Source organism: Urocitellus parryii, chromosome 8, assembly GCF_045843805.1.
Source record: "Urocitellus parryii isolate mUroPar1 chromosome 8, mUroPar1.hap1, whole genome shotgun sequence".
NCBI lineage: Eukaryota > Metazoa > Chordata > Mammalia > Rodentia > Sciuridae > Urocitellus > Urocitellus parryii.
Genome location: NC_135538.1, coordinates 60,814,957 through 60,827,181, shown reverse-complemented (window position 1 = coordinate 60,827,181; position 12,225 = coordinate 60,814,957). Strand labels below are relative to the sequence as shown.

The following is a 12,225-nucleotide window of genomic DNA, read 5'->3' as shown; positions in this document are numbered from 1 at the left end:
TCAGTTTATATACCCTAAGGACTTAAAATAAGCATTCTACAGTGATGCATCCACTTCAATGTTTATAGCAGCTCAATTCACAATAGCCAAGCTATGGAACCAATCTAGGTACCCTACAACAGATGAATAGGTAAATGAAATGTAGTATATATACATAATAGAATACTATTCATCCATAAGGAAGAATGCAATTATGGCATTTTCTGGTAAATGGAGAATATCATAGTAAGTGAAATAAGCCCAAAACACCAAAGGCAGAATGTTCTCTGATATGTGGATGTTAACCCACAACAAGAGAGGGAAAGATTAGAAGTTCATTAGACTAGACAAAGGGGAATGAAGGGAAGGGAGGGGAGATGGCAACAGGAAAGAGAATAGAATGAATCAGACATATTTTTCCTATCATATATAAATACATGATCAATGTAACTCCATATCTTGTACAACCACAATAATGGGGTCCCAATTGGAACAAGTTATATTTATTTTGTATGTATAATATCTCAAAATATACTCTACCATTATGTAAAAAATAATAATAAAAATATAAAAAGAAAGGCTGACAGCACAATATTCAATAAATAATTTGGATTAAATCAGAATTGCAATTATTTGGAAAAATAAAGTAGATGAAAACAATTTTATTTTCAGAAACAAAAGTACCAAAACAAGTATCTTAAAGAAATATGCTGGAAAGCATCTGATAAATACTATAATAGTAATGATATTTCTGAAATTTTGTTCAGCTTAATAAAAAAGCTTTATGAAATACAAATGACATTTATATTGAATTAAAAGATACTGTATAAGTGTGTTGATCAGCCAATGGAAATATCTAGAACACACCAGGATAAATCACAAATTCCTGGAAGAAAAAAAAATGAAATACCTAAGGGGTACTATGAAAATGTTTAAAAAAGAACTTCCTAGAAATATATTTTTATCTGACTTTAATCCCTAATTTTGAATTTTAAACATATCTTGAACTTCAGATCAAAAATTATTCTGGAGATATTTTAAATGTGCTTTTGAATGAAAGCAAACTAAATCATCTCAATATTATAGGTTTTCATTTCCCATAGGCATTAAAAATATTAACATGTACCTTCAAATTTTTTACTTTATTTAGCAAAGTGGAGAAAGAAGATTGCTGAAAATGTCCTGATGGAACACTGGAAAACCATCCTCCAGTGTCTAATTAAAATCTCGCCTATTACTTAATATTTACTGGGCATACATGTGAGCTTCTATTTTTCAGTTTCTCATGTGTGCACAATGTGCATATGTGTACATTTGTGTGTCTATGGGGGTGGAGTACCTATTCCAACAGAATCTAGAGCTGAAGTGATCCTTGTTTCTTTACAGTCTTCTTGCTTACAAATGACACTCTGTTATAGAGATTTTTTCTTTCAATGAATAATTCAGACTCAAACTGCATATTGGTAACTATATTTTAAAACAAAAAAAAATTCCTCACATAATAAATACATTTTATGCACATTAACTTCAAATTTACTTCAGAAAGCTATTTACAATATAAATAATTATAAATGGGAACACTTTGCAAGATATCATTGACATAGCTAATATTTTCTACTTTACATTCCAAAGTAAAAGTTCAAATTACAGCTTTATACTACAATATCACTAAAAACTATACATTGCAAGATGGTATTTGGAATAGTGGCAATCGGTATCTTCTCACAAATATAATCCTTTTTTATAGCATGTCAGTCAAAAACAAACAAAATATTTCATCTTTTTTGAAGTGCCTACTCATATGTTTCATTTTTTTGAAATAGTTTCCTTCAGGGGAAAAAAACAGAAAACAAATTACAGTACTTCTAAAATTTTTCCATGCCAATTTCATTTCTTTCAAAATGTAAACACATCAGGATTATTGGGTATAAATTTAACTGTGATTAAATGCCTACCAAATCAGCAAATTGGGATAAACTCCTCCCATATAGGTTTATGAAAGCCAAGTCTCTCATGCAGCAAAATCAAAATTGCAATAAATAAAACTACAAACATTTGGTTTAAAATTATCAATCAGGATTTCTTGTGTGAACCATCATATATATACATGTATATGTAAACATACATGTATATATACGGATATATATACACACACATATACACACACATAATTGGATATGGCACATTTTGAACACCCAAGGTGATGACAAATCATACTTTTCTCTCTGGTGTGTATCATTTCTGCATACAGTCTTAAGCAATAGAACCCTGTGTGTGTTGTGGGGTTTGTGTGTGTGTGTGTGTGTGTGTGTGTGTGTGTGTGTGTTCTTTCTGCTTACAGTCTTAGAAATAGAATTCTGAGCAAACACCTATTTGGAAATGAGAACAATCTCACCTTTTGAGATTAAGCACTACCCGTACAACCTTTGTGCACAAAAAATGAGCACCACACAAAACTTTTCCCCCAAGAACATTTTCTATGTATGATAACTTCTGCATATGTCCACAGATGTTTTATCCTCATTTAAAATTTGGAATGATGTTTTATCCACAATATGTTTCACAGTAAGAACTACCCAATAGATTTTGCTTAAACTTAAACCCCTATTCACAAAACCTTGACATTTACATGAAAGTTGAGTCACTTATTTGGAGAACTGCAGGATTTACATTCTTTATTAAGTCATTCAGAAAATAGAATATATGTCTACGTCTATGGTTTGAGTGAACTAGGGAGCCAGATCTGGGTATTTTAACTTTTTACATCAGAAGGACTGTATTAAAGTGTAAGTTATTTCACTAGACAAGGTTAGTGACCCCAAATGATCAGATACTCAGTTTTCCAAATATCAGCATTCACTCTGTCACTCCCAATTATAACTAGTGCTAATAGATTGCACTGAATAGCTTAGTAATGTCATGCTCTTCAAAGAAAAAGAAAGGAGAGAGCCTTACAATATCAAATCTGTATTCAGAGTGTCTCTTTAGCTATACGACCTTCTATCACACTTATTTTGTCTAGATCTTGGGGGCCGAAGTCTTTCATTGTATTTTAAAATATCTATGCATATTTTCCAAATAATCTTGCATTAGAATCAATCCTCGCCTTACATAAAAAGAAAGAAAGCAAGAAAAATGGAGCTTGTCATCCTTTTCTAGAAGATCCCATTAAAGCTCATTTTAAGTGGGATTCTCTGCCCAAAGGCAGCATGTGGCAGCAGGGTGTAGAGAGAATTAAGAACAGTACTCAGTGGAAATATTTTAGCTCTGTGAAATACAATCAGGAAATAGTAAGTGGTTTTTCTGTATAAATGCTGAAGGCAAATCATTTATTGCATCCTGTCTCATTTTGAATGTCACATCAGCACTATTACATCATCTTGTATCAGGCAATTAGAAAATCTAGAACATTAGATTCAACACATTACATCAAAAAGACTCTCGGAGCTGAAGCATATCTAACATCTGACCTGTAGAGGCTGTGACCTTAATCTTATGCATCCAAAAATAACACATCATATATTCTCAATGATAATTTTAACAGAATTTTCCCCCAAGAAAGATTGGGGAAATACTCATTTATCTCTTTGGTTACTGAGATTTTTTAATTGCTCAAAAACAGGTAAAATGGGCAATAAAGATATTCTTGCTGTCACTATAAAGCATAAGCTTTGCATCATCTAATGAATTGTTTCATACTGTAGCTATATAATTAGAATAGCACGTTTATAAATTCCCCAAAATGATATTTTAAAAATCCTTCTCTATTTTAATCAAATTTCATGGTTTTCAGCATTGTAGCAAAGTTATAGAAATCAAGGATTAAAACTAAAGCCAATTTAATTTCAATTTTAACTGATTCATTATGGGGAACATATTCATTTTACACCCCGTGTTTTTAAGTGACACAGATGACATCTTCCTTATAGGGAAATATGTTCCTACATAGAACAAAATAATGTAGATTACAAACACATTTGTACATATGCATGTCAATAGTAAAAAGTTGCCTTGTCAGAAAATGTCAGCTTACTTTGGATCATTTTATAATAATCATGCCATATTGCAACAAATGAAAGTCATATAATACTATGAGCCTATAAGTTGTTGTATGCAATGTAAAGAAACTGCTACTATAAAATTATCTTTCAAGAAATTAAATAGATGGTTATGTATTTAAAACTGGGCTAATCTACCCCAAAATTCAATCAAAATGTAATTTAGTTAATTCTGTCTTCCTTTTAAAAAATTGGTCATATAATTTTAAGGAGCATAATTCCTCATGATTACCCCCTATCTGTTCAGTTCATAATTTATTCCTTCCACTAATCAATTATCCTCCATATAAAAATTCAACTGCAATTCCTGTGATGACAATCTTTTCATTAGCATCTGTTCATTTTCCTTGGTTCTTAAGTAGCCATTTCTCTGACAGTATCTGTCCTTGACTCATCTGATAAACCATATATCTATCCATCAGTAGAACCCATCTGTATAGATTTTCCTTTCCAAAACCTACCACATTTTCCAGATATTTGTTTCTTTGAAACATGTATCCTACAGAATTCTGCAAAACCTTTAGCATTCCTAAATCCTTCTTTCACATGCAAATTAATCATAATCCATTTTAACTATTCCAGGGGCTTCTCAAAATAATTTTCTCGAAATTACTGAATATTTTTTCTTATATAGCTATGAATTTAACTTTTATTGTACTTTGAACATTTTTAAAGTATATATGACAACCACTACTTTTCTCACACTTTTTTTTTCATTTACATTGGCCAATGTTGCTGTCATATCCAAGAAATAGTTATCTAATTTCATGTAGCCTCTTCTCTCATGTACAAACAACTCAGTATTTGTCTCTCAAATTATTATACAGATTGTCACCAACCAATGGACAGCCAAATAACTGTATTAAATGATGAAAATATAGTTCTAATCCCTGAGTGTCCAATGTCATGTTCTGTTTTCAAACTTATGAGTTCTTTCAGTATATTCCCCTCCTCGAATTTGGCAAGAGTTAAATGCATGAGACTTCTATGAAATATTACCTAGGAAACTTTTCTAATCACTTCTGTCACTTTGCTTTGAATACTAGAGAATAGAGCATTTTTAAAAATCTTACTATATTTCTTCCCTTTAATAAATTTCTACCATCTACATTTTGACTGAATCTAAGAAAAAAAACAACTGTAACTATACCTGCACCAGAGAGCCCACATACCTGCTTAAGTCACAAAGCTTCTAGGCCTCTGCATGTGTGCAGAAAAGCCAGAATGATCAGTCCTGAAAACTCACAGCAGAGAATTAACTACTTCATAAGTTCCATTCTGCTGCCTCAATGAACCACAGGATCATGTGACACTGAAACTGCCTTACAGACCAGGACACAAGGCCTCAGGCATGGTGAGAAATGCAACTGTGGTCACAAAATTAAGTTACAGGCGGGCTCAGAACCCAAACCCAGAGATCTCTGCATCTAGTCCACTGGTCTTTCTACTACATCACACAGAGGTGAAGGCAAGTTTATTGTTTTTGCTGTTTACAAATAATAAGGAAAATGAGTATTTGTGCCTATGCCTTTAGTCAGAGTACTTTTCTGGCCCTTTTAACCACTTGTCTATCTGCCTAAGCTTTCATCTTAGATTTTCTCCTGAGGTTTTCCACATGCTGACACATTGGCACATCTGTGCTTTGAAATGCTTTCAAACACTTAGACCGCTGTCATGTACCACTTCACTGGTTTTCCTCAGTTATTTTTGCACTTATCAGCCTTTTTTCTTGGTGAATTGGTTTGAATTTTTTATTTGGTTGGTTTCATAAGCAAGCCCCAAATATGTGGTTTAACTATTCTGAGCCTTAAGTTGTTTGTTTTGAGATATAATTTCATTCTGCTCGGCCTCTGGCCTTTCCATCTTCACTAAACTACTTCCAATTGAGCACACCACATTTCTGATGTGCCTTCCTACATCTCAATGCCGTTACTTAGAAAAACCTGTACTGCTATGTCAGCGCAATCCTGGTCCTTGTCTAACTCAAAAGCAAGGTGAAAAATCACCACTTCCTGATTGCTTCTAATGGATACCAGGTGAAAACTCATTCTTGCACTACAGACAGAACCACTTCTCTAATTTATGCCTGAACTAAATGAGCTGACTGGTTTGAAACCACAAAGAAATCAGTTTACAAGATGTATCTCTTTCTTTCTGGTTATTTTGGCATTGAAAATTTCTTTCAGAAGCTTGATGTGGTAGAGTTAAAGGAATGTGCCCATTTTGGTATATTTGTGGTATATATTCTCCAGTTCTACATGTAAAGTAGACACAACAGTTTGTGAATGGTGGTCTGTGGCTATGAGTTTCACTGGATCATCACAATACAGTATTGTCAATTCATCAGCCCTTTGATGTGGTCTATATGCTTACTTGATTTACATGAGTATTTTTCTATTCAAAATTCTGGTTCCCAAATAACTAGAGGGGCAATTTTTGTATTGACTTCAGCTCCATTATCTGTGCATAACCCTGAATGCTATGTTTTCTTTGATTTTGCAGAAACACATGTCAAATACCCAGTAACTTAAATTATCCTCTAACAATCTGTGGCATAGTAAATGCTGATAATGGGGCATTAAACTATAAATATGCTTCAGAGACCATTGAAGAAAAAAATATTTTAGAAAAACATCAGCTTCCATTGGTTATTATAACAGATGTTCCCTTGTGTCCTTGTGCTGGATCGGGCTGCATCCTTAGATGGGAAGTTACATCAAAGTGTGAGCCATTACAGCCCAAGGAATAGTTTCTAATGGTTTCACTGTCATATAAGTGCTCCAGGGCATATCCAGTTAATGTGTACGCATGCTTATCAAAATACTGGCGGTGAGAGCCAAAGCAGTTTGGAGAGACAGCAGGATGGTCTCCTGCTGTCTGATGAGGAGACATATCCGAATGTAGATAGTCTTTAGCTAGGATCAAACTGGATTTCGAAATTCGATCAGAATTGGGACTACTTATCCGAGACAGTGCAGTGGGACTGTTGTCATAGTCATTTTCATGGGGGCTCAGCATCTTTCCCTCTCTCTGTTGGAGGTGGTCACATGGTGAAGTATTGGAAAGAGCAGAGCCATGACAAACTTCGCCTGTCGGTGGGGGCTGTTGATAGTTTGCAAAACAGAGAGAGTGTTTTTTCCCAGCTCCATTAATTGAAGCCAATTGGTCAGGGGGTGCTTTCCGTAGCTGCAATCTGTTCTCTTCTTCTTTAATCATTTGCTGGGTGGCTCTTATCAGAGTTTCGATTTTGCTAGGTTCGTGGGGGCTGCTTTGATACTGTTCAGTACGATATCGATCACCTGATTCACTGGCTGACCCAGGATCTGGAGAACTGACCACACTATCTTCATCCCAATGACCTCGCCCTAGAAATCAGAAAAAGTAAAACAGTAAGTGGTCTCAAAACTCACCAATTTTTTTTTAATTAAGTGTATATCTTTTCCTATTAAAAGCAAACTTGTATCTTTCATTTTTAATATATGTAACAATATTTGAAACAGACACAGGCCTACATGCCAGAGCATCAACTTATAGTACTGGAATTCATATGTATATTGGATTCATATAAAAATCACTGGATTTTAAGCGCAGGTGAAGCTTATAACAATTTTCTTATAAGATAAACCTTGTTCATGGATTGTGAAGGACAATTAGTGAAATAGTAAAGTGTGTTCATATTCATTTATACAAGTTATTGGACCTTCCCAATTGCAAATAATAAAAAGAAGATACATAGAATTTTGTTTATGCTGTTTTCTAGAGCAATGGCAATGTTAGATTGATGCTTACAAAATGCTTTGAATTGAGATTGAGGAGGACAGTAACATAAGCTGAACTATTCTCTAAATGAATCACTGAAAATTGAAAATTAAGATTTAATTAATTTAATTAATAAATTAAAATTAATATTGCTCAATGTATCTGCAGGAGAGTTACAGTAAAGATCTACTGATCATTTTTAGACAACCGAAGATTAAAATGTATATTCATATGTATATGTATATGAATATATATGCATAGGTAGATATAGATGTAGCTATATCTTGTCTAGATCATACATGAAGGTACTATTTTAACAAACATAGGGATAAACATCTCAGCATCAGAGGTCATCATATAGAAAGTCAAGAATTTTAGATTGCTTCTGGAATAAGGTAAAGAATAAGTAAATATTAGCAATTTTAATAAAAGCCTATTTTAAATCCAAGACAGAGATCTAAGATGGAGGAATAGTGCTTCCAAAATAAATTCCATAAACTAAATTATTTTCAAAATGTCTAAAGACAATATAAAAAGCAAGAAGAAAATCAGGTAGGGACATCTGAGAACTGTAAGCTGCTAAACACAGCAAAGAAGCCCTAGATTACACTATTCACTGCTTTCCTTCCCTCTTTTCTCCTTATTTTATTTCTAATATTTCCTTCCAGACTACGTAGGTTAAACCAGGATTTTCACTTCACTCCTTTCTTTAACAAGCAATTGCTCTTTGCCCTGGGTTTCCATTACCAGACTACCAAAACGTTCCTTGGTTCAGTACAAGTTGTTTACTCAAAGTAAAAGCAGAAAAATAAAAAAGCAAGAATAGAAACAAATCAAAATAACTCATAGAAGGCCTTCAGTGCCTTGTGGTATCTGACAGACTTTATGGATGGGGACAACATTGTCTAGTACATTTCTCATCCTAAGGACAAAAAGAGTAATATCAGAGCCTTCAGATCAATCCTAATGTCAATGACTTAATTAAATAGGGCTTTGTTGGGTGTTTTTTATTTTGTTTGTACTGGGGATTGAACCCAGGGGCACTTTATCACTGAACCACCGAAGCCACATCCCCAGCCCTTTTTATTTTTTGAGACAGGTCTCCCTAAGCTTCTTAGGGTCTCTTAAATTAATGAGGCTGGCCTCAAACTTGTGATTCTCCTGTATCAGTCTCCTGAGTATCTGGGATTATAGGTATGTTCCACCATTCCTGGCCAACCTCTTCAAAGATCTTCCTGGAACCAAACTTGGAATGGACAGAGTAAGCTATGCTTAACTAATAAACTTTGCAATTAACACAGAAAAGCATTACCAACAATCAAAGCTTTAACTAAAATGCCCAACTCCGTGTGTTCATAAAGCTATATAATAATCCAAAGATGAAAATCTCAGTAGTTTCTATCTGGCACTCCATCCTTAATCAAAAGCGGCACTGTGGTTGTCATAATGAAGGGAGAAGTTTGGGCAGTTACTGGCACTTAATGTCCAACAAAGATGAACAGCTAGATGAATGATAGTTCATAAAACAAAGATTGGTCTCTCCAGCTATCAATAGTGCCCTCATTGAAAAACATTGCTCAAACTTAATGAGCCTATGGACTACTGAAGTCCACTTTTGAAACATAGGGAATCAGAGGAAAATAATACTTGAGAAATTGACATGCATACATACTACAAATTCAATATGCTCAATAACTCCCTTTAACTTGAATTCTGTACTGTATGGTTTTTAAAATGGAAATCATTTTTTCCCACGAGTCATAAATATAGGCTTCAAACATTACCAAAATTAATACACTTAACTGAGCGAAACTGGTTTTAAACCTCACTCATGTGAGTTTCTGACATAGCAATCAAAAGAGAAAACATTTGGGTGGGTCACTCCAGTGTTACACCTAACATCTATAAATCTGCCCTGGAGCCTCATGCTGGACTGGGAAGTCCTTCCCACTGCTCTTACCGTGGATCCTGTGGACCGAAGCGATGTGAGGCATGCTGTTCTCATAGGCTTCTCTGCTCTCCGGGGAGGCCTTGGTCAGGGGCAGGGCTGCGCGAGAGCCCCACCAGGGCTCCCTCCCGGCCTGCGGCGTTCCCAGGAAGTACCTGCCTGCCTCGCACCGGCCTCCCTCGCAGGCCTGGGTATGGAAATGCCTCTCCTCCACCAGCCTGGAGTGGTCGAGCGCGAAGCCGTAGCAGAGAGCGCTGCGGTCCGAGAACTGCCTGTAGGCGCAGGACGCGTCGTGCTGCGAGCCGGGCCGGTCCGGGTCCAGGAGCTGCGGGGAGGCTGTGTCGGTCAGGGGACTGCCGCCCCATTGGCTGTCGTGGTCGGATTCCGATCTTTCGGTGTGAAATCCCGAATACTGAAACCGAGAAGTGGAGAAGAGCCATTTCAAAAATAAAGTCGTTTAAACAAACAAACAAAAACAGTCTTTGTTTCTGCAAACACCCCTAAGATCTTATTGGCCTGAGTCACTAGCACCGCTGCTGGGCACCACTAACTTGGCATCGCTTGATTAGTGAAGTGATGCCTTCATAGAAAATCCTTCTGCCTGCTGAAAGGACATAAAAATAATAACAAACAGCGACTGAAGTCCTTCCTAGGTACTGCCCGAAGTGCTTCAAGTGAATAATCTCAGGTAGTTCTGGTAACACTTTAATGGCAGTATCAGCACCTCGATATATATACATAGAGGAGCTAAGATTCAAAGAGGGAAAATGATTTGCCCAAAGCCCCTGGGGTTAGCAGGTAACAGAATCAAAATTCAAACCCAAGTTCTTCATCACTATCCAAATGGCACTGCCACCAAAAAAGAAAAAAAAAAAAATCCCAAGAAGCCTCCATATACTGTTACTCTTCACTTTTCTACATTTCTTAATTAGGAAAAAAAAAAACAAAATTAAAGTTCAAAGCACCAACGTGCAGAATCTTAGTCTTCGTACTAGACTGTTTACTCTGAATACTTTGCAGGGTACATGGTAGAGGAGTTAATGCTTACCTAATTTAATTACAATATAACTTTTGAAAAGTCTTGTCCCATATAAACTGGGTTTATTCACTAGGATATGTTTCTTTCTAAAGTGAAACTCCAATACCTAAGGATCATCAAAATAAGAAAACAAGCTATGTGTTCCATTGTCCTTATTGAAAATACACAGCCCACCTACTACTAAATTATCTGGAGGTGTTCAAAGAAAAGGTAAAATGCCCTCCAGATCTCCCTAGGAAGTATGCTCCATTTGAAGGCCTTCGTGAACCAATAAAATTGGTAATATAATTCCTTCCAATGTTTGGTTTTCTAAGGCCAAACACGATTCTAGGCACGACTTAGAGCTCTCCAGCTATGATAATAATAGATGCCATTTATTGAGAGCTTACTGTGCCTGGTAATATGCTGATCATTCCATATGCATCACACCATTTAATCCTCCTAACCACTCTAATAGAGCTATTAATTAGCTCTATTTAGTAGATGAGGAAACTACATCTCTGAGAATTTTAATAAGATGCCACAGCCACCCCCTGGTCTAGCTGGTCTCAAAGCCTACACTCCAAACCTCAATTTTACACTTGAGATAAAGCACTGTTGAAGAAAGAGGAGAGGAAAACAGGATCCAATATTAAAGAGACATATAGTTATGGGGCTGGAAGCTTTATAGTCCCTGGAACCAAAATATAAGTCCATTATACATCTTCTTAACCTGGGAGAAAGAGGTATGGATGTATGTGGCATTGTGTGGGGAGAGAGAAAAGCCATAGGCTACACAGTTCTGCCCTCATTACATGCTAATTGAACAAGTTTCTGTATGCTGAGGTCTTTGAAGTATAAGGCAAACTCTTCACTTCCTATTAGGCCTATTCTGAGCAGAAGGAAGAACCCTGACTCTTTCCACCTCAATGGGAACAGGCAACTCAGCTGAGAGCTCTTAGGGCTAGAAACATGAGATACATAGGTTCTTCTTGGAATACTCCAAAGTGTACTAATGAATATAGCATGCTCAGGACAGAATGCTATACAAATTCCAAGTTAAATATTTCTTCATTACCGTTTTTAATTGAAGCTTCTTGAGTTTTAGTTCCCTGTATCATACCTTCCACATACTATCAGCCTTTTTTCCCAGTGAAAACCAGCCTCTTTCTGCAAGATGCCACCTTCACTTTCACAGAAGCAAAAGATGACACCTCTGGCCTCACTAAGTGGGGATCCAAATGCTATACATATGTCCTTTGGTAACTCCACTCATCTGCTTACCTCAGAGAAACTCAACCTTCAGAGCTATTCCAAGCAAGGAGTTGTCCAGGCTCTGCTTGTTTTTATAAAAGTATAAACCAGGCCTATTTCTGAAGCACTCTAGTCAAGACTTTTGAGCCCTTTTGAGAGGGGAAAAAGCTTTCCCTGAGTGTATATGGGAAAGTGCTATTGGCGCAGCA

At 36.0% G+C, this 12,225-nt stretch overlaps 1 protein-coding gene across 1 annotated transcript in view; it reads right to left on the bottom strand.

The window, feature by feature from the left end:
• Window positions 1-1,507: 1,507 nt before the first annotated feature.
• The window catches only part of Sim1 (SIM bHLH transcription factor 1), a 74,240-nt gene continuing 63,522 nt past the window's right edge, over window positions 1,508-12,225 (bottom strand). Inside the window, exons 11-12 of the mRNA XM_026402527.2 lie at window positions 9,757-10,156; window positions 1,508-7,402 (exon numbers count right to left, since the gene is read on the bottom strand). Coding sequence (XP_026258312.2) covers window positions 6,672-7,402; window positions 9,757-10,156 — 1,131 coding nt within the window. The 3' untranslated portion in view covers window positions 1,508-6,671. The remainder of the gene's footprint in view (window positions 7,403-9,756; window positions 10,157-12,225) is intronic.